At 62.2% G+C, this 23,835-nt stretch overlaps 1 protein-coding gene across 2 annotated transcripts in view; it reads right to left on the bottom strand.

Moving 5' to 3' along the window:
* The window catches only part of RAB11FIP3 (RAB11 family interacting protein 3), a 58,240-nt gene continuing 34,405 nt past the window's right edge, over positions 1-23,835 (bottom strand). Inside the window, exons 1-13 of one of the 2 annotated variants that reach the window (XM_018040632.1) lie at positions 22,843-23,052; positions 20,661-20,818; positions 17,861-18,010; positions 14,782-14,916; positions 12,079-12,114; positions 9,022-9,115; positions 8,071-8,174; positions 4,501-4,641; positions 2,344-2,425; positions 1,775-1,912; positions 1,543-1,698; positions 1,332-1,472; positions 1-1,239 (exon numbers count right to left, since the gene is read on the bottom strand). In XM_018040632.1, coding sequence (XP_017896121.1) covers positions 1,126-1,239; positions 1,332-1,472; positions 1,543-1,698; positions 1,775-1,912; positions 2,344-2,425; positions 4,501-4,641; positions 8,071-8,174; positions 9,022-9,115; positions 12,079-12,114; positions 14,782-14,916; positions 17,861-18,010; positions 20,661-20,818; positions 22,843-22,917 — 1,524 coding nt within the window. In that variant the 5' untranslated portion in view covers positions 22,918-23,052 and the 3' untranslated portion in view covers positions 1-1,125. Of the gene's footprint in view, positions 1,240-1,331; positions 1,473-1,542; positions 1,699-1,774; positions 1,913-2,343; positions 2,426-4,500; positions 4,642-8,070; positions 8,175-9,021; positions 9,116-12,078; positions 12,115-14,781; positions 14,917-17,860; positions 18,011-20,660; positions 20,819-22,842; positions 23,053-23,835 lie in introns of those variants that run through there. The other variant, XM_018040630.1, reaches the window with a different exon arrangement.

The raw sequence follows: 23,835 nt of genomic DNA, 5'->3' as shown, positions 1-23,835 counted from the left end.
TGGCGGGGCATGGCAGGGCGGGGAGCAGAGTTCCAGTGTTTATTATTGTACATATATATATATTTCATGTGTATACACAGATAGTTTTCTCTCTTGGAAGTATTAAAAAATTGATCAACCTTCAATCTATAAAAAATACCTACTCTACATGATAGAAAAATCTCTCCTCCAAGTTTACACTGATTTACACCCAAGGCTTTCCCCAGAATGTACAATACGAGGCAACATCTTAAACCTTAGTGTAGAAGGTGGGCCACGCAGAGGGTGGAAGGACACAGGGCCACACACATGCTCTCACACGCACGCACACACACACACTCCCTCACGCACATGCTCGCACCAGCAGGGCCCCCACCCCACCCCCTCCAGGAGGCTCCTGGCCACATTTAGGCCCTGGGGCAGGCCTGCAGCCCCGGGGGGTGATGCTGCTGCTCCTTGAAGGAGCCCCCAAGATGCCAGGAAGGCCCTGTCCTGTGGACCTGGGGGCCAGCCCTGCCTGGCCTCCTGCAAAGCGTGCCTGGCAGAGGAACCACGACTCCTGAAGACCTCTGACTCCTGGAGGAAGCTGGCTCCAGACGTGCAAACGCCTGGGGGCAGTGGGCATCCGCACAGGGAGGAGGGCCTGCCCCCAAGAGTCAGTGACCCCCACCGGTGGCTCTCACATCTTAGGATTAGTGCAGCCAGGGTGCGGCTGGGGGCATGGCCCTGTGACCTGCAGGCCCCCGGGCTTCACACTGGACCAAGGGGCCCCTTCCAGTTGGGTGCTGGCTCAAACAGCCCAGGAAAGCTGGGGGCACAGCAGCGCCTGGCGGGACCCTGATGGCACTGTCCTCGCCTGCCTATCCTCCCCCGACGTCTGGCGCCAGAGTTTTGGGGCCTGTGTGCAGTCCAGGGGCAGTGCAGGCCTGGACGGCACCAGGCAGGGCGCCTGGTGGCAGCGGGGAGCAGCACCCCTGGGGGACCCATTTCCCTTCCTCCCCGACCGGGTGGGAAGCGCGGGAGGTCTGAGGGGCTCGCCCAGCCTGAGGCTGTCCTGGAGCCCCTCCGTCCGGCCCCACCCCGGCTCAGCTGTGTCCTCCCGCTGGGCGAAGGAGACCCCGCGTGCTGGGTAGAGCCTTCCTGTGGCTACTTGACCTCCAGGATGGACGGGTTGGTCTCCATGATGGCCACGATGATCCTGTCGATGTAGTCCTGCAGCCGGAAGTTGATCTCCTCCTGCTTCTGGATGGCGTCCATGAGCTGGGGGGTTGAGGGGGCGCAGGGTTGGCGCCTGGCACCTGGACTGCGGGCGCCGGCGGGCGGCGCGGGGCACGCGGGGGCAGGGCCGTTACCTCGTCTCGGGAGACTGAGCTGATCTCCGCGGCCAGGGACTCCGAGAAGGCCGTGGAGAAGAGGCTCCTGGCGCCCTGAATGCTCAGGTTGATGATCTGCCCGTTGAGCTCGTCGTTCTGCTCCTTCAGGCTGCGGTTGTCCTAGGGGACGCAGCGCGTCACTCCCGGGTGCGCGGGACAGGCCCTCCCGCCGGGCGTGGCCCCAGCGCACCTGCTTGAGCCTGCGGACCTCCTGCTCCAGCTCGCTCTCCCGCGTGCGGCTGTGGTATTCCTGCAGACCCGCGCTGCTGCTGCGGCCTCTCCGCTGCTCAGCCTCCAGCTTGAAGAGCTGCAGGTGCTCCAGCTGCTTGCGTAGGTCCTCGATCAGCTGCGGGGGAGTGGGCTCAGCCAGGCCACAGGGCCTCTGGGCGGTCTCGGCACCCATGGGGGCGGCCCCTGCTCACCTCCTGGGTGGCCTCCTTGTCCCTCTGGAACTGGTGCCTCTCGTGGCTCAGCCGGTCCCCCAGCTTCCGCCTGTTCTCCTGCTCGTCACTGAGCCGCACGGACAGCTCCTCAATCTCATCCAGCAGCTTCTGCTTCTCCTGTAAGAAAAAAAGGTTGCCATGGACACGCCTGTATGCCGCGGTCCCTCACAGCTCCCCCAGGCCCAGGTACTGTTTCTGGGGGGGGAGGTGGGACCCACACAGGAGCAGGGGCTGAACTCAAGTGTTCCCAGGTGTCCTCAGGGTGCACAGAGGCCCAGCTGAAGTCAGCCCCTCAAGGACAGCATCCTGGATCAAATCAGGAGTTAATCTAAGTGTAACTTTCTAGGCCCAAGTACCCTGAGAAGTCAGGCAGGGCCTCTTACGTTTTGGCAAAGGGAGGGCCAGGCCCCGCCTGTCCTGGCTCCCTCAGCCCAGGGGCCTCATGTCACCACCAACCGGGCGGCTCCCTCACCTTGGAGACCCTGTCTCAGGTCCCAGCGGCCCGCAGGTACCCTGGGAAGAGCGCGGGGAGCCGGCGGGCAGCTCACCTCCTCCAGGCGCTCGATGTTGGCCTTCAGGCAGGGCGTGCAGGACCTCAGCTCGCTGTTCTCCTCGTCCAGCTGCTGCAGCCTGGGCACAAGAACTAGGCTGGGACCCACGGAGCTGTCCCCGACCGCCACACACGCCCACACAGGGGCCAGAGCCCCTCACAAGCCAGGAAGGCGTCCACACCTCAGGTGTGGGGAAGCCTCACGTTTACAGAAAAGCTGTCACCACTGAGCGAGTCCCTGGACCCTGAGCCCCTAGCGGGTCCTCGTGGCGTCTGCTAGTCCTTGTGGCGTCCGTCACACTCACACCGGAAACACGGGCGACCAAGCCACGGCCTCAACCCCGGCGCCACTTCCCGTCGGGTCCCTGCACCGCAATGCCATCACGGCTCCTCTGTCCCCTCGGGGCTGCGGCATCTCTGGGCTTCCCCGCTCTTCGTGACCTTGACATTCTGAGCAGGCCTGGCCCTGTGTGTGGTGGATGCCCCTCAGGCTGGGCTCATCTGGGGTCCTCCGGTGACTGGACAGGCTGTGGGTCTGGGAAGAGCCCCACAGAGAGGGGTGCCCTTCACATCCCGCGTGACATTGACCTGGACCACTGGGTGGTCTGTCGGCCAGGTGTCTCCTTGGTCAGGTTCTGCTTTTCCCGTCTGTCCTCTGTCTTCGGGTCATGGGCCCCATCCAGGCTCCAGGGACCCCCAAGGGGGCTTCTCTGCGTGTTGTTTGGGCTCCTCATTGGCTCAGCCTCAGAGGCTCTTGCTCTGCCCCAGCTCTGCCCACCCGGAGCCCATGATGCACCGCCTGGCTGTGCTCCAGTGCCTCCCCGCCTCTGCTGGTTTTTCTCTGGCCCAGCCACACGCCCACTCTTCTCCCAGGAGCCCTCATGCCCCTGAACCCCCAGGGCTACAGGTCCAGGCACAAGGAGCTGCTGACTGAGGTACATGGGACAGCCAGTGACCCAAGTGCTGTCTCGCTCTGAGGGCCTCTCGAGGCCCCATCCACCTTTGGCCCCAGCTGCTGCCTGTTCGACCAGCAGGATGGCCTGCCCTTGGCACCCACAGGCCAGTGCACAGGGCCCCACGGAGAGGCTCTCCCGAAGTCCACTGACCCCACTGTGCCGAGGTCCAGCAAGAAGGCTGTCCCTGGTGCTGGCGCAGCAGGTCTGCCCCCGGGAGGCCTCTGTCCAGGGAGACCCCAGCACCTCTCTGCGTGCAGCCCCTCCTGCCACCCACCACTATGAAAATGTGTCCAAATGTTATCTTCCAGCCTTAAGAGCTGGACATAAACACATGCTTAAGGGCCTGGAGTCATGAATCGCTGCTACCTGCTGAAGGCTGAAGGTGGGGCCGTTCAGTCACAAAGACGGTGACTCTGCAGGAGGACGGCGGGAACCCTCGTTAGGGACCCCACAGCTGACCAGCAGCCTGTGGGCATTTAGGTTCTTTGCCAGTTTTGAGATGCATGTGTCCCCATGCGTGGACACCGCAGACTAAGTTCCTGGTCCCCTCTTACGCCTTTGTGGGCATGTGTGTGGAGCCTGCTCCCCTTTCCTAACTGTTTAAGGCTCGTGCCTTCAGGGGAGCCCAGGGTAATGTTCTCAAGTTGCCTTAAAGAAAGATGGTGACTTTGATTTGGTTGCTATAACATCCTCATGAGAAAGATCAGAGAAGGTGACGTCCAGGTGGTGTCTGTCTTTGATCCTGATAATCGTTTCCTTCACAGGGTTTTCTTCACAAAGGTTTTCCCACTGTTCCTACGGTCAACTTTGTTCCTAGGCGTCGTGCCCTGGGGTGAAGGGCTGTGCACTGACCGCACAGCTGTCTCTCTTCCTCATCACTGTCCGCCGGCCCCGCTGGTCCTGTCTCCCCTCCCCAACCTGCCCACCCCTCCCCCATCCCATCTCCCCTCCCCCATCCTCCATCACCCCTCCCCCATCCCCACCTCCCCTCTCCCATCCTCCATCACCCCCTCCTGCCCCCTCCTCTCCCCATCCCACCTCCCCTCCCCCATCCTCCATCACCCCTCCTCTCCCCCATCCCACCTCCCCTCCCCCATCCTCCATCACCCCTCCCCCATCCCCACCTCCCCTGCCCCATCCTCCATCACCCCCTCCTGCCGCCTCTCCTCCCCTATCCCCATCTTCCCCTCCCCCGCCACCTGGCCTGCAGGTTCTCAATCTCGATGCTCTTCTCCCGTTCCATCTTGCACAGGAGCTCCTTCTGCTTGCGGGTCTCCTCCAGAACCATCTCACAGGCTCTCAGCTCCTGCTCCTTGAGCTGCTCCTCCAGGGCGTTGGCTCTGCGGGCAGAGGGCGAGAGACTGTCCTGAGACGCTGCGCCCAGATCTGGAGAGTGGCCCTGCCCAGAGGAGGGACAGGCAGGCCCGGAGGGTCCCCCACAGCCACAGCTCTCATCAAGGGCGGTTCTGAAGCAGGAGATGTGTCCCCCGAGGAGCCCCACCCTACACTGAGGGTGCCTGGGCTTCAGACCCCGGCACAGTCCTGACAGCAGGGACAGTCCCCATTGTTCTCGGGGGCCCTCACCCCCACCCCGGCCTGCGCCCACAGTAGCCGCCAGCTTGCTGGGTGTGATTGGAAGACCCTCTCGGGACAAGCCCACCATGTGCCTGGCCCCGGGCACCTCATCCTACTACTCCAGATTGGGGATGTGGTTTACAGACTGCCCCCCACAAGGTCAGATGCGAAGGCAGGTGTTGCAAGAGTGTGGTAGATGTGAAGACAGATGTCGCAAGAACTCAGGGACAGGTGGAATGTCTGCACAGAGACCCCAACCCTGGTACCTTCCCAGACCACCACCTCTACTTGCAGGAGACCTCCCAGAGATGGGCTCCCGGGGACGGCTGGGCTGGCGTGCCCCCAGCTGCCCTGCACACGGGGCTTCTTGTCTGCCTTTTGGTGCCTGCGCCTAAGAGTGCACAATAGGCTGAAGACCACAAGACCACCGGAAAGCTCTCATATAAAACATCCAGAGCAAACAGGGAAAACGACCCAGAGGAGATACACATCTTGCGGGAGACGCTGCACCTGTCACCCTCAGAGGCTGGAGAAACTGCATCCACGAAACAGCAGCTGTCGCAGGAGCGACACACAACAGAGGCAGCCCTTAGCAATTAAAACTCCACCCAGCCGAATTCTGAATTCAAAAGAGGAACTGAAAGAAAAAAACTAAGAATCATCATTCAGCAAGAAAGAACGAGAAAGTCAGAGAACAGGAAAGGAAAGGAGAACGGTCCAGAAGGTCTAACACCTGACTGACAGCAGCGCAGACGGACTACGGACCTTGGGAGAAAATGGGAGAAACTGCACAGAGTCAGGAACTATCCTCCTGAAGCTGAGGGAGCCCCTTTCCAGATTTAAGGGCTAGAACCTCCTGCCCCTGGCTCAGGAGAGGACACGAAGCCCTCCCAGCACCGGGGGAGGGAGCAGGACCCACAGAGCTGTGAGCCCAGCGGCGTCAGGGCCCTGCTCACAGACGGACAGACTGCAGCAGAGCAGGCTGCCCTGGGCCGGCTCCCAGGGGAATCCCAGACTCAGCCACCCGTCGGCGGGGGCGGTGCTGGGGGGCACAAAGCCTTTTTCAGATACATGAGGCCTTAGGGAGCCGGGCTCCTATGCCTTGAGCAGGGCCTCTGTTTAGAAACCAAGTGGGCGAAGACGCAGAATCTAGAGAATAAGAAACCAGATGTGGGGGACGCAGGTGTAACGTCACATGCAGGAAAAAAGGCCATGGGGGTCACAGGCTGGGAACCGCAAGCATCCCCAGGAGCGCGGGCCGAGGGGACTCAAGCAAAACCAGGAGGAGCGGCCCAGCAGCTGGACACGGCAGGCCGGGGGCTGGCGGGCACGGCAGGGCAGGGCGGGCTTTTCACCAGCCTGTGGGTGACTGATTAACGCCCATCAGGCTAGAAGGCCTGCCCGTCATCTGAGAGCTGTCTGGCTGCCCTCCCACTCTCCCTGGCGGCCCCCACCCAGGGCCCAGCACTGTCTCTGAACCCCGAGTCTCGGTCTCCTAGTCCAGGGGGTCTCAGACCTGATACAATCCTGCATCAGGACAGGTTCTTGGAATGGGGGCACATGCCAGATGCCCCCAGATGGGAAGCCCAGCTAGGTGTTCCGAGGGCACAGTGTGGCCCCGGCTGCTCTTGAGGGGCCCTCTGTTGCCCTTTCCTTGGGGAGAGCCTTGCTCACCCCACCAGCACCAGAGAGACAGCCCCCAGCAGTTGGATGGGGGGTGGCACCTAGAGAACCTGAGGGGAGAACCACCAGGGGGCAGATCACACCCCGCAGGCTGCAAGAGATCTGCATCCTGTGCTCACCTGTGTCCCTGCCCTCAGCTGTGCACACCTGTGTCCCTGCCCTCACCTGTGTGCCCTGTGCTCACCTGTGTCCCTGCCCTCAGCTGTGTCCCTGCCCTCACCTGTGTCCCGGCCCTCACCTGTGTCCCTGCCCTCACCTGTGTGCTCTGTGCTCACCTGTGTCCCTGCCCTCAGCTGTGCTCACCTGGCCCTCCCCCCCCCCCCCCCCCCCCCCCCACCTGTGTCCCTGCCCGCTGTGCCCCCCTCACCTGTGTCCCTGCCCTCAGCTGTGCTCACCTGTGTCCCTGCCCTCACCTGTGCTCACCTGTGTCCCTGCCCTCAGCCTGTGTGCTCCTGTGCTCACCTGTGTCCCTGCCCTCACCTGTGTACCCTGTGCTCACCTGTGTCCCTGCCCTCACCTGTGTCCCTGCCCTCAGCTGTGTCCCTGCCCTCACCTGTGTCCCTGCCCTCACCTGTGTGCTCTGTGCTCACCTGTGTCCCTGCCCTCACCTGTGTGCTCTGTGCTCACCTGTGTCCCTGCCCTCAGCTGTGTGCCCTGTGCTCACCTGTGTCCCTGCCCTCACCTGTGTGGCTCCTGTGCCTCACCTGTGTCCCCTGCCCTGCCCTCACCTGTGTCCCTGTGCTCACCTGTGTCCCTGCCCTCACCTGTGTGCTCTGTGCTCACCTGTGTCCCTGCCCTCACCTATGTGCCCTGTGCTCACCTGTGTCCCTGCCCTCAGCTGTGTGCTCTGTGCTCACCTGTGTCCCTGCCCTCAGCTGTGTGCTCTGTGCTCACCTGTGTCCCTGCCCTCACCTGTGTGCCCTGTGCTCACCTGTGTCCCTGCCCTCAGCTGTGCTCACCTGTGTCCCTGCCCTCACCTATGTGTCCTGTGCTCACCTGTGTCCCTGCCCTCAGCTGTGTGCTCTGTGCTCACCTGTGTCCCTGCCCTCACCTGTGTCCCTGCCCTCACCTATGTGCCCTGTGCTCACCTGTGTCCCTGCCCTCAGCTGTGTGCTCTGCCTCACCTGTGTCCCTGCCCTCACCTATGTGCCCTGTGCTCACCTGTGTCCCTGCCCTCACCTATGTGCCCTGTGCTCACCTGTGTCCCTGCCCTCAGCTGTGTGCTCTGCCCTCACCTGTGTCCCTGCCCTCACCTGTGTCCCTGCCCTCAGCTGTGTCCCTGCCCTCACCTATGTGCCCTGTGCTCACCTGTGTCCCTGCCCTCAGCTGTGTGCTCTGTGCTCACCTGTGTCCCTGCCCTCAGCTGTGTGCTCTGTGCTCACCTGTGTCCCTGCCCTCAGCTGTGTGCTCTGTGCTCACCTGTGTCCCTGCCCTCAGCTGTGTGCCCTGTGCTCACCTGTGTCCCTGCCCTCACCTATGTGCCCTGTGCTCACCTGCGTCCCTGCCCTCACCTGTGCACCAGCTGGAGGTTCTCCTGCCGCAGCCGGCTGTGCTGCTCCCCGTTGGCAGCTGTGTCCTTTTCCAGTTCCGACACCCGCTTCTCCAGGAAGACGACCTGGGGAATGAGATGGTGGCTTGAGAACAAGGGGCTGGGAGAGTGCGTGCCCCAAGCAGACGGTCCTGGAGGCCACACCCACCAGGCTGGAGAGCCATGAGCACCAGTGAGGGCGGGGTGCGCACGGTGCCCTCAGGTCTCTAAGGGTGAGGCCTCAAGGGTGGGCAGGGCACTGCTCTGCAGGGGCAGTGCGTGCACAGAAAGGCCCAGGGTTGGCCATGCCCGCCTCGGGGAGCCAGGCACACTCAGCAGGTGGTGAGAGGTGTGATGACCAGACCACCAGACTGGAGAGCAGGGAAGGCTCGGCAGAGCTGAGATGCTCCAGAGGGCAGGTCCAGGAGGAGGGTGGACAGGGAGGAGAAGAGGAGGAGGGTGGACAGGGAGGTGGGGGGAGGAGGGTGGAGGGGGAGGCAGGTGGACGGGGAGGAGGGTGGACGCGGAGACGGGCGGACGGGGAGGCGGGGGGAGGAGGGTGGACAGGTAGGCGGGGAGGAGGCAGGGCTGTGCTGTCACCTGGCCCCTGCACGTCCCAGAGCCCTGAGCCTCGTGACCTCGGCCAGAGGGAGGCTGCCCCTCCCCTAGGAACCTCTCCTGAGCAGCAGATTCCACCCACAGCCTGGCTCGGGGCCCTGGCTCCGGGATCGCCACAGCCACCCCCCAGCACCTCTCCATGAACAGGTGTCCCTTTCCTGTTCACCTGAGGCTGCCGACTCTGACAGTGCCCGCCGGAGACCAGCAGGTCTGCTGGGGGTCTGCTCAGCCCCCACAGTGCCAGCCCCGCCTCCCACTGTGCTCTGCACACCTCGCCCAACACACCCGCCAGCCCTGCCACCAGTCCAGGGCCCACCTTGTCGGCGATGTCCTCGTCCACGCCCTCCACGGGACCCGGAGGAGAGTCCTGCAGGGCCTCCATGGTCAGGGCCCCCGACTGCTGCAGGTGCCTGTGGAGGAGAAACGACAGGCCCGTCCAGAAGTCCTGCAGCGGGGCGAGGAGAGCAGAGAAGGGGAGCGACCACACAGCCGGGCCTGTGCACATGAGCAAGCCCGGAACCGTGCAGAGGCACAGCCTAGGGGCAGCGGGCAGGTCTCCACAGGAGGGCCTTCCGGCAGGACGCCACGGCCAAGCGCCGGGCAAGCGGAGGCCTCACAGGCCCGGGCTCCTCCTCTGCCAGCTTCTGGACCGGGTACTTTGTACTCAGGCAATAAAACAGGACGTCACCCCTTTCGGCAATATGAAATAATCTCACGTCCCCCGAGCCGGTGAAACGTGCTCAGGGTTGTCTGGGGGCACACCGGGCCTTCGGGGTCCTCTCCGTGCCTGACTTGCAGGCGCACCACTGGGGGCAGCCATGGGGCCCAGGCGCAGGGCTCCAGAGGCCGAGCAGGCCCACGGCTCTGACACACGAGAGATTCAGTACAGTGTGACCCCGAGGAGGCCAGGCACCCCCACTGTGCTAGGGCGCGGGCTCCCGCAGGCGGTCACACAGCTAAGGACACAGCATGGAGAGCCCATTCAGTAAAACGCTGTTAGAAAGTGTGTGTTTCTAACGCACACTGATGAAGGAAGAGCTTCCTTCATCAGACATATGAAGGAAGCTCTTATCTCCTTTTCACTACTGACCAAGCTTCTACATTCTTTTCATCTTTTTCCAGAAGCATTCTCAGGGGAACGAAAAAGAAGCGCATCTTCGTGCCCAGGGGCCTCGAGCCCGACGGTGCCCTGGGGGGCATACTGGCGCCGTGCTGTGGATTTCACTGACCCCGCAGGCCCGGGAGGAAGGCATCAGCTCCTACTGGACCACTCCATGTCCGCGCCCACAGCGGGACCTGGACACGAGCTCCTGGCCCAGAGACCATCCCGAGGAGGGGCTGTGCCTAGGCCAACACCTGACCCTGACCTCAGACTGGGGCCTGACTCTGGCTTGGGGGTGCGTGGCCAAGTGCGGAGCCATCTCAGTAAGGCCAAGGGTCCTCATGTGGGGGTGGGAGCTTCTTTATTTAAGCCCGTCCTCACTGAGGAGGCCCAGCACAAGAAGGGACCAGGTGCCCGATTCACCCAAAGGAGGCAGGTCAGCTGGAGCCCTAGACACGACCGGACCCCAGAGCCGCCTGCACACGGGGACCACAGCCAGGTAGAGAGAAGTGACAGCAGGCATGCTGAACTTCCTCAGGAGGCCAGGGGCAGTTATGGAGGCAGCAGACTAAAACTGCACGCACGTGTGTGTGTGCGCACGCACGGCAAACTACACACACCCGCAGGCCGGGCTTTCTCACGCGAGGGCACTCATGTGGGAGGGCCAGTCCTCAGAGCAGCACCACAGGCCAGCCTCAGGGGCGCGGCCCGGGGCCCAGGCGCCCGGGCCTGATGCAGGGCTGGGAGGACGGGACTCGGGCGGCACGTCCCGCCCGCTGCAGGTGTTTGGGTGAAAGGCGGGGTGAGCACGGCGAGGTGGCCCCCACCCCCCAAGCCCTCTGCCCTCAGGGTCACAGGGAAAGGAAAACAAGCAATCCACAGCCTCAGGGACGGACGGGGGGAAAGCACATGGCACCAAAGATCAGACGTTCAGGGACTACACGCTGGAGGAGAGGCCCTCCAGCACCTGAGGGGCCATAGAGAGGAGCACAGTGGGGGGCCAGCCCCCAGCAAGCGCACGACTGGGGACCAGGGCCTCCCAATAGGCGGTACCTGACCTGTGACCTGCCTGAAGGAGCCGCAAGCCAACTGACAGAGGCGCACTGGTCCCAGCACACACTGGCCCGGGGGCCCGCCGGCTGTGAGCCAGAGGTCTCCAGCAGGAGGCAGCGCTCAGAGAGGGGCAGGTGGGAGCGCCGGGCAGAGGCCACCAGCAGGTGCTCCGGGGGTGGGGAACAGGGGACACCACAGACCGACATCCCAGAGAGGCCAGCAGTCGGCCTTCCACTCCGCCAGCCTAATTAACCTGGAAAGGGGTGCAAAGACTCCCCAAAGATGCCTTAGCGTCAGGGAAGGGGAACACTCCTAGGAGCTCCCAGAAGGGAGACATGGTCACCAAGAGACCCAGAGAGTACTGTGCCGGACCCTCCGCAGCAGCGCTGGGGCTAGCGCCTCAAGAGCAGCGCCTTCCAAGCCGCGAAAGGGAAGCCACTTCTGATGTGAGGTCTGCATGGAGCCAGACCACAGGGGCGAGGCACCCGGCAAGGGCACAACCGTCTATTTTCTGGGCACCCCCTTCTCAACAAGCTACAGGAAGATGTGCCGGACAGAAAACAGAGATTAAAAAGGGAAGAAGGGCCCGGAGGCGAGACAAGCTGACACCCCAGAGAGACAAGCAGCCTGCATGGCGCGGGCACGCAGGGCCAGGGCTCCGGGGCCGTCCAGGCAGGAGACGACACGAACAAAGAAACGTCAAGGCAATCAGTGTCTCCAGGAGAAGCAACACACTTCTCGGAAAGGACACCCAGTGACCACGTCACAAGCTTCCCTGTGGAGAAGGCTGGCCCCAGACACGCCTGGCGGAGGGGGAGCGTCCACACGTCCCCAGCCCTCAGTGCAGCTCCGAGACCGAAGAGCGAGGGACAGTCCCGATGCGCGATGTTCCCAAACTCGTCCACCTCGCCGGGGGGAGACGGCGCGGCAGAAGGGGTGCAGCCTTGAAGGAGGTGGACCCAGACACAGGCTGCAGCTTCGGGGGCCCCACGACCCTGCCCAGCCCTCAGGTGGGAAAGACTCGACCCAACTGGAGGGAGGCGAGGGCTCCCACCAGGGACCCCCTGCCACACACCCAGGTCCCCATACACCGCTGGAGTGAGTCCTTTTACAGCCCACCCTTCAAGTCATTTTCAACCCCAAACCATGAGAAGTGACTTTCAAAAGTTTTCTTGGAAAAGCGCAGTGAGCAGGCATACGTTCCAGAAGGGCTCCTACCTTGCCACCTTCTTGCTGGACAGCCGCTTCGTTGGACTGCAGAATGAAAACAGGAAAGTGGAGTCAGGGGACAGACAGGGAGGACGAGAGGAAGCAGGAAGTGCTGGCGAGGCAGATGGGGCGGGGGCGCGTCACAAGCATGCAGGCCCGCGCCCCCGGCCGCGCCGTGCAGGACAGGCTGGCTCCCAGCTCAGCAGAGACTCAGGGACACAGGGACAGCTCCAGGGCCCCGCGAGGCCCCCGTGCGTCACGTGGTCCTAGCTGGCGCAGAAGTCTAAGATGGAGTCACCGCTGGACCGTTAGGACGGGACCCAGAGGGGCCACGCAGGGTCCGAGCCATCAGCCGGGGGCACGTCCCGGTGCTGCAGGGCGGCGCTGCACTCCCGAGGCCCGGCTGCAGAGGCCCACGTGCACATGAGGTTCAGCCGTAGGTTTCGCTCCAGCGCAGACACTGCGCACCCTCGGCCCTGGCCGCCCGGAAACCCAGACAGCGTTCCTGCACCATCCGTGGCAGGCACGCCGGCTCCAGGCCGCCTGCCTCATGGGACTGTCTGTAGTGGCGGAAGGGCCAGCTGACTGCACCTCCTGCCTCTGGTGTTCCTGGGTTCCACGTCCCAGTTGACCTGCTAAACCATCGCTGGGCTCTGAGGAGGCACCAGTCACCTCTCAGAGAACAGCAAGGTCTGAGAAGAGACATGCCCCCGGCCCAGGCCTGTGACGCTGCAGAAGCACAGGGACCCAAGGCGGGGCCTGCTTCCCGGGGCCCATCTGCAGGAGCCGCACTGCGGTGGACTCAGGCCCTGGCGGCCGCCCCCTGGCAGCTCCGTGGTGGAGCTGCTCTGGCGAGAGCCCCCCACCCGCCAGCAACAGCATTCCTCTAGGGGGAGATGTCCAGTGAGTCTGGAAGGTGTGGGCCCAGGCCGGGTGGCTCTCCTCCCTGCCCTCTCCTCCTCCCTGCCAACCCCTGGCCCCATGAGAACTGATCACTCTTTACCATACTTCCCATTCAGCTTACTAAGTGGTCCCCTCTCCTGACTGAAGAAGTGTCAGCTCAGGACAGACCGCTGTCCAGCCGACTCCTCCCCTCGGGCCCACAGCACCTACACCTCTGGATAAAGCCGACTCCACAATGTCACGCAATGAACTATTTCACAGAGGCGCCAGGAACATGGCAAGTACATGGCAAGTGTGTTCTGAGGGTCCGGAGGTAGAAATCACGCCTGATATCAAACCTGTTGGACACTGGACCGAGTCACCTTTCACAACCACCAGACCCGTTCACCCTGAGACAGTTCCATGGATGCCGAGGGCAAGCCTCTCCTGGAGCAGGTATGAGGGGAGGTTCCCACCTGACAGCTGTGTCCCGACTGTAACAAAGGCTTTGATGGCATGGTAACCCTCTCATCAGCGCCTTTCATAGGGGACAGGTGGCGAAATGGATGTGAGACCCCCCTAGATTTGCTGGCTGGACGTAACCACGCCCCACTCTAGTCTTTGCCCCACAAAGCCTCGCAGAAGTGACTGTGGCTGCCCTGTGGCAGGCCCTCAACGTGGAAAGGACCACCTCTGTGTCAAGAGACTTCAAGAGCAAGAGAACTAAGATGCACATATGTCCTCAAGTTCACTCTCAAACACAGAGACGGCAGGGCCCCACTCGGGAAGTACAAATGACCTCCCCAGCCGGGCGGGCGGCCTGCCCAAGGCGTGCATGGAGCACTGGGCCGAACACGAGGGGTAGAGGGGGCGGGCAGGTCTCTGAGCCCCCATGTCCCCTGAAGCCCCTCACTGGGCACCTCCAGTTCCTCCTCAGTGTTGCCGGGGCCCAGCCTCCCTGTGAAGCTGCCCACCAGCCCTGTCCCTCACTTGACTGGGCGCTGGCTAGACCCAGCTGAGTGGGGCAGGAGGATGCGCATGACGGGCTGTTCTCAAGGGTCCACCAGGCAGGCTGAGGGGCTGACGGCAGGCCCAGGGGACATGGACACGTGGCACCATCAGGATGGTTCACATTCTACACGACTCCCGCAGGTCAAGGCCCCCTCCTCCAGGAAGTCCCCTGGAAGTCAGCATAACAGCACTGGATGGTCCCGCACCTCCTCTGTGGGACGGGACTGTGGGGTGTGTGGCATGAGGGCTCATCGCTCCATGCAACAAGCTAGAGCGCCAACCTCACGGACACACTGACGCACGCCAACTGCCCAAGCTGTTTCCTGCAACTGGAGGCTAAGAGGAGCCAGGGGCCGCCCCTGGGACTCGGACTCGGGGGTGGGCGGCGGCAGGCGGAGAGGGGAGCGGATGAGGAGGGGGATGGGCGAGGAGCAGCACACGCGCGTGGGCGGCAGAGAGCCGACCCTGAGAGCCGCTCCTGTTCGCACCCAGGCCTAGGTCCCTTCAGGCTTCCAGATGCTGCTGTGCCCCCACTGGAAGCGCCTGCTGGTGGAATGCAAAGAGCGCGTCCCCCTAAGAGCGGCTCTCCTCCACGCGCTGCGTCCGCAGGGAGGGCCGGGCGGGGGCGGGGCCGCAGCATGCACACGGGCAGCAGGCCGCGCAAGCGCATGCAGGGCCGGGCGGGGGCGGGGCCGCGGCCCAGGCCCGCTTGAGGGAGCCCCTGGCGCTCGGGCGGCGCCTGGGAAGGGCGGCGGGCACCGCGGGCCGGCGGGCCCTCCTGCGCCCGGGACAGACGGCAGGCCAGGCACCGTGGGTTACCTATTATTCTCGAGGTCGTTCAGGCGAGCTGAGAGGTCCTCCAGGCGGTTGATCTGCCTGTGGCACTGGCTGCAGTAAAACTCAAAGGCCTCGTCAGTGAGGATGCTGTGCAGCTTGGTGCTGAGTGGGTCGGCGCTGGAGGGGCGAGAGGTGTGTCTTCAGGAGGGACCGGGCCGGGGCTGGGCAGGGTGCCAGCAGGAGGCCTCTGCTCATGGCACAGAGGCCCTCGGCCCACCTCTGGGACCGCAACGCCCCGTGTGGCGGCCAGAGGGCTTCCCGGTCAGAAGGCGCTCAGGATGCGGGTGAGCCTGGCAGCTTCGCCAAGAAGCCAGCGTCGTGACACCCGCGACCCCCACCTGAAACATGTCCGTGTGAGTGCGGAGCACACAGCCAGCGCCTCACTTCCCGCCCTGTGGCCACAGCAGTGACTGTCTAGGGAGCGCCACAGCCGGGGCTGCGAGGAGGATGTCCCATAAAAACTCAGAATCGTTACTGCCCCAGGAACTAAGCACAGGGGCCTTCAGGGCAGCGGGAAGTGCGGCCATGGCTTGCGGCCACGAGGAGGACCCCAGGAAAGCGAAAGGGAGACACCAACTGAAGCACAGATGGCACCCCGCAGACGAAGCCAAGGACGCGGGCGGGCATGGAACCAGTGGAGGCATGTGCGTGGGGGGCCTCGGCCAGGCCCTCAGGCCACGCCAGCAGAGCGCACCCCTCTTGGCACGCCCAAGTCCACAACCTCCACTGTGGGCAAGGGCGGAGAACCCCCAGAACCAGGAGCAGGGGGACAGGGGGCTGACGGGGGCGGGCACAGGGGTGGGTGCTTCCTCCAGGGCCTCCTGACGCCCGGAGAGGAAGCAGAGCTGGGAGGAGCCCACCCGTGAGCCCAGGGCTGGCCTGCCAGATGCCACAGCTCAGTGTATTCAAGGCCAAACCTCGCCGTTTGGGGATGCCAGGTATAGGAAATGAATCCCAACAGCAGTCTGATGCAAACACCTCTCTCAGAGGCTGGTCAAAGGACACAAGCATCCAGCTACAAGAGAAGCACAGTCTGAAGACACGCGGGAAAACACGGAGAAACAGAACTCCGAGAGGAGGCCAGCCTCGGAGCCACCGCAGCCTCATCTGCGGCCGGTCACAGCAAAAGGAGTCACTGGAAGTTTCTGTTTCCAGTGCAAGTAGAAGTGACATTTACTCTACACTGTAGTCTAAAGTATCACGTCTAAAAAAAAAAAATGCAGGGACTTCCTGGATGCCCAGCTCCCTCTGCAGGGGCACAGGTTCAATCCCTGGTCGGGGAGCTAAGATTCCAAATGCCCTGTGGTGCAGGCAAAAAAATGTACAATGTGCATACCTTAACTGAAAAACAATTTATTGCTAAAAACTGCTCACCATCACCTGAGCCTTTAGGGAGATGCAATCGGTTCACAACAGTCACGTCACAGGTTGCCGATCCCAGACTCCCACCATGACCATAATCATACCAGAGGTGTGGAATGCTGGGAATTTCCAAACTGTGACACAGAGATCGATGTGAGCATCGCCCTTGGGAAAGCGCGGGAGGGTTTCCACAGGCCTTCAGGGTGTGCAGAGCGTGAAGGGGCGTGTAGGGCGAGGCCCGTCAGCACATCCAGACTCGGAGAGCCGAGCAGGACGCCAGCGCTCACTCACACAGGACAGGCCACACACACCACACATGTCACACACAACACGTGAGACACGCAACACACGCAACACACACACAACACGCGTGACAACACGTGTGACACACCAGCAACACAGAGAACACAGGCAACACACACAGAACAGGCCACACATACACCACACGTCACACACATACCACACACGTCACACACAATATACGTGACACACAACAGGCCCCCCCCACACAGAACACATCACACACACAACACACGCAACACAGAGAGAACACACGCAACAGACACAGGACAGGCCACACACACAACATGCACAGAACACACCACACACACCACATGCACAGAACACACGCGACACACACAGAACAAGCCACACACCAAACACATGACACACACAACACACGCAACACACACAGAACAGTCCACACACACCACACATGTGACACACAGAGAACAGGCCACACACATCACACACGACACACAGAGAACACGCGACACACACAGAACAGTCCACACACACCACACACATCACACACAGAGAACACACGTGACACACGTGACACACAACAGGCCACACAGAGAACATATCACATACAGAACACACGCGACACAGAGAACACATGCAACACACATAGAACACACGTGACAGAGAACAGTCCACATACACCACACACATCACACACATAGAACACACGTGACACACAGAACAGGACACACACACACCAGCCACATCACACACAGAGAACACACATCACACACGCGACACACACAGAACAGGCCACACACATGCACACCACACATCACACCCCACACACATCACACACCACACGCAACACAGAGAACACACATGCCACACACAGAACATGCCACACAGAGAGAGAACACATCACACACAGAGAACACACATCACACACCCAGAACAGGCCACACACACACCACCCACTGTGTCCCCTGCAGCCGTGGTCCCCACTACAGAGGGTCTCCAGGGACAGCTCCTCACTGCCCTCGCCATAGTCCTCATCACACACACCACCCACATCACACACACCAGCCACACACACTCACACAGAGAACACACGTGACACACACAGAACAGGCAACACACATACCCACACATCACACACAGTAGCACACACGCACTCTCTCACACACACAGAACACACATCACGCACACACAGCCTCCATCAAGCTCACCGCAAATCACAACTCAATTCGCAAGCAGCGCTGAGAAACGTGCATAGCCAAGTGTCCCGTCTGTATGCCTGGGGCTCGGCTGAGGCCTCTCAAACGGGGAGAGACTGGGCCACGACGGGACGAGAGGAGCTGCAGCCGACGGTCACCCCAGCGGGAACCCTGATCTCAGTGGCACTGCTCTGCCACGTCACAGGGAACGAGACCAGCCTGCGAACAGGAGCCTTTACCTGGGGGTAAGGAAGGCGGGGTCCCTGCAGCCGTGGTCCCCACTGCAGAGGGTCTCCGGGGACAGCTCCACCTCACTGCCCTCGCCATAGTCCTCGAAGTGTTCCTCGCCACCTATAACCGTGACCACAGACTGGCCCTGCAGGTGGGACCTGCGGAGGCAAAGGAGAGTCAGCTGCCGCCTCGGGACCGAGCACCCCAGAGCTGCGGATGTGACCCGAGCCTCTGTTCGGAGCCCACGGCGACCACACGTGTGAGCACCTACTCCTCCAGTCACGCTGGGAAAGGCAAACAGGTGAGGCTGACTTTGCCCACGGACCCCGCTTGGCCCAACCGACCCAACACCACCACGTCCATAAGCAAAGCTTCATGGTCTGTGTCCTCCAGTCACAAGATGCCCTGGAGTCTAGGGGTCACTGCACCCTGGCTCTCGGCAGACGCTCCTGGCCAGGGCCAGACCCCCTCCTCACCACAGCCCCCCCACCCCAGAACCCGTGAGCAGGCACTGGAGCTGCCCCTTGGGGGGGCCCAGGGGTCACGGAGGCTGTCGGTCCTCTGCCCAGACCCACAGCTGTGCACACGCAGCTCGGGCTCCACCGTGACCCAACCCGGGGGCTCAGGATCTCAGCCATCTCTGAAGAGCACCCTTAGTCTGCCTGCCACCCACCAGCCACTGAAGCCAAGAAGAAGGGATTCCTCCCGACAGCCGCCCGATCACACAGAGCTGCTTTCTGTGTCTCCAGACAAGCTGCTTGTGTGTGCACGCGCCCAGACCCAGGACAGGAAGCCGCCCGCATGGTGAGAGGGACCCTGCACAGCCTCCGCGGGTCGGACCCGGGTGCTTGGGGCAGCGAGCGGCCAGGCGCGTGTCCCCACGTCAGAGGGGACGTGCACCTTGTGCTGGGGGCCTGGGGCAGGCCGTGGGCGCGGCACGCACCACGACGACAGAAGACAGGTGACCTCAGCTCAGATTGGCATCCTGTCCCAATTCAGGCGTGTCTCACACTGAGGCTCACACGATGTCAGTGCATCCTGACAGCAAGTCACTGCTTAGGCAACACAACAGCCCAAGGCTGGAAACTTCCAGAGAAAATCAAAGACCTCATAATAGTTTCCTGGGTTTGGCACTTCTCCAACTTTGATTACTTGACCCAAATGGAATTAAACAAATTTACCTGATTACCTTAAAAACACTGGTTAGGAAGCTGCGCTAAGGCAGTGCCCAGCCCTGCGTGCTGCATCCTAACCCCCTCTCCCCAGCCCCTGGGGAGTCGCACAGGCTCCGGCCTCACACACAGGGCTCGGCCCGCGGCCCCCACAGCTGTCCCTCTGGCCCCAGCAGAGCCGAGAGCCCACTGTGCACACATGACCGCCCACCACCAGATGGCCACCCCCACCACGGCAAGCCAAGGAAGAGTCCAGTAAATGCACCAATAAACTGTGTTCGAAGATCAGGTAGCCCATACTTCAGGATGCTGGTTCTGTCAAATAACCTGCGGACCCAGCACACGCCTGCCCAGCCCAGCGGGTGCCCTCCTCAGAGACTGACAAGCCAAGTCTGGGATCCACATGGATGCGCCAAAGCCAAAGCAACTGGAGAGGGGGCTGGAAGCGCACACGCCGGGACCACGTGGTGCTGACCCGCGCAGGGCGCACACAGCCGAGCGGGCCGGCCAGCACAGCACACGCACTCAGCCACCTCGGGGGCCAGAGAGCAAAGAGGAAGTTTCAAACAGAGCCTGAGCCAGTGGACGCCCTGATGCCTCTGTCTCCCGAGGAGGGGAGATGTGACCCCTGCCTCACAGCACACACAGGAGATGCAGAGCTGAGAACAGTGGCAAAACAATAAAGCTTTCAAACAAAAATGCAAGTATCACTGCAGTGATGGGGAGTGAGCAGAGACTGAAACAGCACAGGCAGCCAACCACAGACACGCCAGGCGCCTCGGAGAATGAGAAGCTACCCCAAGCGAGTGGCGGGGGGGACATGCTTGCAGCACCTGAGATAGAGAGGACCCCTGAGACATAGCAAGGGCTCCAACCGCTGAGGCCAGAGGACCTGGGAGGCCAGGTCTACCCAGAACTGAGGAGCAGCACCCGCTCACTGTCCCATTTCTTGCGGACCAGCTTGCAGAGCCCAGCTGTCAACAAAGGGGCACCAGCCTGCAGGGGAGAGGGTCTCCACGGGGCAGCGTGCCAGCAAGGCGCTGCCCGTCAGGCTCCTGGGAGACCCAGGTGAGGACCGCTCGCTCTGCGCCAGGACAGGACAGGGAGAAGCAGATGATGCCAGGAGCTGCCAGGATGGAGCAGCCAGAGCCTGCGGGCAGCCGGCTGGCAGGGAGCCACCCAACGCTGCCTGAGACCATCCGACCCACAGTAACCCCTACAGCAGAGCCCGAGCCCCAGGCACACCCCAACCCGCGAGGACAAAGCCTGCACAGAAAGACGTGACACTTACGTGAAGCAGCTTCACCCAGGGAACCTAAACTGCAAGCTGTCCCGGAGCCCAGGGCCCGCAGGAGCCGCACACATTCCCGCGGGGCGGCCGACAGCAAGGACAACCCTCCGGCGCCTCTGGGCCAGGTGAGGACGCGACCCGAAGAGCGAGTCTCTCGCTGCGTCACGAGAGCCAAGACCGTGACGACAAAGCCCTGAGCGCCAGTCAAATCCCCCCCACGACGGCGCATGAGCACCCGACGGGCGGCCCCACGGCCTCTCCCGGGGGTCCTCCGCAGGCTCTGGCTCCGCCGGGACCCCCCGAGGGCCCCGCCGACCCCTGCCGGCCGGGCGAGTGGGAACGCACCTGCCGGGCAGCAGCAGCAGGGCGCCGTGCCCGGGCTCCTCCACGGTGTCCAGGCACTCGGGCGGCACCAGCGTGCCCGTGTCCTCGTCCGTGAAGGTCTCACATTCGCTGTAGGTGCTCTCGGAGCCCATGTACGCACTGTCCGTCACCTCGTTGGCCTAGGAGAGACGCCCAGAGTCAGTCCCAGCAGCGAAAGGGGCCCGCGGCGGGGAGTGCCCATGAGGAGATGCCCCTCCTGCACTTCCAAGCAGAAACAGGGGCTCACGGCAGACTTCAGTGTGTTTTAAAGTTAGTTGTGTATGTAAACATGCCTCAAGCAGACACAAGTGCCCCAGCGTCCCAGGGTACACACCGGGAGAGCCGGCCCTCTGTGGGCCCCGGCACTGGAGTGACACACCCCGTGAACTGACGTCCAACAGTCTAAGGACACGCCTTTTTCAATTTAAAAGTCCCCACCAATGACTACTACCTACATGCAGACTACTGCTCTGAAATTCAATTACGTGGTCTAACCTCAAAATCGGAATTCATCAACTGTTGGATCAATTACATTCACTAGTTCAGGGCTATTTCCCACTAAACACACCTGTGTTTTCACTCTTGTGGACCCAGCACCAAGTAAGTGTCTGCAGACTGTCCAAGTGAACCTGCAGCCATACACAAGTTGCCTTCACTTTGCAGCCTCAGCCTTAATCAAGGGGCAACCGGTTAGCAAAGCAGCCAAGCTTTCACGCTGGTTAACGATGGACAAATGAGTGAGATTTCAGAGAAAAGGCTGGAGAGGCTGCACTTTGACCTCGGGCTCTGCCAAGAGATTTGTGGGGGGCAGAGGGCCCTGCACGGAGGCCCCCACACCTGTGCCCAGTGGAGACCAGGTCCGACCCCGTCTGCCGTCCACCAGTCGTGTGACCCGTCCACCAGCTGTGTAGCTGGTGAGCGTCCAAGGGGCGCCTCATCGAGGGGAGAACGGACGCCGGACGCGGCTTTCCCGAGGTTGCCACCTCTCAGAACGTGGCCGCCACACGGGCAGGTGTGGGACAGCCTGAAAGGGGGCCCACGTGCCAGCTGGTCCGGGGCAGCGTGAGACAGGGAAGGCCCGAGGTCCCCACTGCAGGCCTTCCTCGACGCTCCTGTTCCCATACTTCTCCAAGTCCCCGGCGACTATGTAATCCACAGAGTGCTCACTTCAAAACTGAAACCAGGGACTCCCTTCAAGAGGCCCCCACTGTGCTTCTCATGACCACTGAGTGACTGGCTCCAAGCTGAGCCTGCAGGCAGGCACTGTGGTGTCGAGGCTGGACTCACCGCCCGGGTCCGAGGGACAGCTGCCCGGGGCCCTCCTCACCCCCCACTCGCCCTCGACAAGAAGCAGGTGGGCCCACACACCTGAGACACAGGCTTCCCACAAGGACAGAGTGTGACTCAAGGCCGCACCCCAGCAGAGGCTCCTCTGGGCAGCAGGGCCCCGGTCCTCACGGGCAGCTGGGTGCGCAGAAGCGGGGTGGGCCTGATGTGCAGGTCTGACCTCCCCTGCGGTCATGGCTGCAGCCTGAGTGAGCCTTCCTGCTGGGGCTCGGCAGGACAGCTCAGGATGGAAGTCACCCTCCTCCCCTGCCGGCACAGGAAGACCAGGCAAGCGCTAATCCCAGCTGCCAGACAGAGAGGAGCACTCGCCCACCTTCCACACTCCTTCCCACAGCAGGACCAGCCCCCAGGGCCCAGAGCAGCCCACAGGCAGGAGGCCCTGGGGCTCCCGGAGGACCCCAGGCAAAGTCTGAGTTGGGCTGAGAGGGCCAGGAGGACAGGGCAGCTGGTCTCCCCAAGTCAGGCTGCCCTGAATAAGCGTCACAAGCCGGATGTTTTCCAGGGAGAAGGCAGAAGGCAGAAGCTGTGTGGGGCGGCCCTGCAGGAGCACAGAGGGGCTCTGAGCCCTGCCCCCGCAGCCCTGGTGCGACCAGACGGGCCTCAGGATGAGTTCAAGGAAATCCCAGTGCGCCTGAGAACGCTTGGCTGTTTCCTCACCAGGTAACAAAACGTGGTGGGCAGGGAGCTTGCACGCACCGCCCCCAGCAAGGAGCTCCGGGGCGGCCAGGCCTGCCCGAGGCCCTGCCGTCCGGCCACGGTCCCTCTGAGGGGAATCAGCGGCCGGGCCGATCGTGGCCGGGGCCCTGCCTTCTCTTACCCTCAGACACCCGCCCGGCTGGCCGGCTCCACACAGCAGCTCCAGGAAGGGCGTGTGTGCAGACAGCCTTCCCATGGAACTGGGTGCCGGCACTGCGTCCAGTCGGCCGGCAGCTCCAGCAGCCTCCTACTGGCCGGGCGTGCGGAGGTTCTGTCTGTCCACCTGAAGGTCCATCACAGCCTCAGCAGTTGTTTAACCCGCTCCCAGGCAGGCTCCATTAAACCTGCTCCGCTGGCTGGCAAGGGGGCAAAGTTCAGGAAACGCTTGCTGAGCTTTTAACAAACATTTCTCAAAACAGAGAGGCTTTTGTTCTTGCTCTTCTAGCCCTTCTGATAAGAGTTTGCACAAAAAGCCTATTTCCCCATCTTCTTATAAGGTTGGGAGTGGGAGGAGGATGGAGCCAGAGAAGGCACAGCAGAGCCCACTCCTATCCTCCCGTTCTCAACGCCAGTCCAGATAGGGGCCCGGCCCCTCCTGCGGCCCCTCCTGCAGGCAGGGTCCTCCACCACTGCCAGCTGCTCTCTGCCTCAAGGGCTCAAATTCACACCGAGCCTTCTTCTCCGTCACCGAACTTCAGTGACAACCTGCACTCACCCCCCACCCCTTCTTAGAAACCACATCAGAAACTTTCTTCTGAGGAATTCTCTGGGGGCACTTTCACTGTCAAGGACGAAGTTTCAAATCCTGCTTGGGAAACTATTAATAAGATCCCGCAAGCCACATGGTAAGGCAAAAAAACAAAAACAAAGAGCTCCTGGGAGCTCTGCTACAAGCTGGGGCCACAGGGGCGCTTGGGGAAACGCTGGGAGCCACGGACCCCCGTCACTGGCAGGAAAGGCCCCGGGAGGAGCCCTCGATGTTACACACAGGGCACCCCTGACCAGCACTGCTGGACCCCACCAGAAAATCAACAAAAGGCAGGGGGTCTCCAAATGTGGTACTGGATGTAATACACATCATCTTCACTCATATTCTTACAGGATTTATTAGGCT

Source organism: Capra hircus, chromosome 25, assembly GCF_001704415.2.
Source record: "Capra hircus breed San Clemente chromosome 25, ASM170441v1, whole genome shotgun sequence".
NCBI classification, from domain to species: Eukaryota; Metazoa; Chordata; class Mammalia; order Artiodactyla; family Bovidae; genus Capra; species Capra hircus.
Note: the sequence above shows the minus strand (reverse complement) of the source record. Positions and strands in the feature narration are given on the sequence as shown.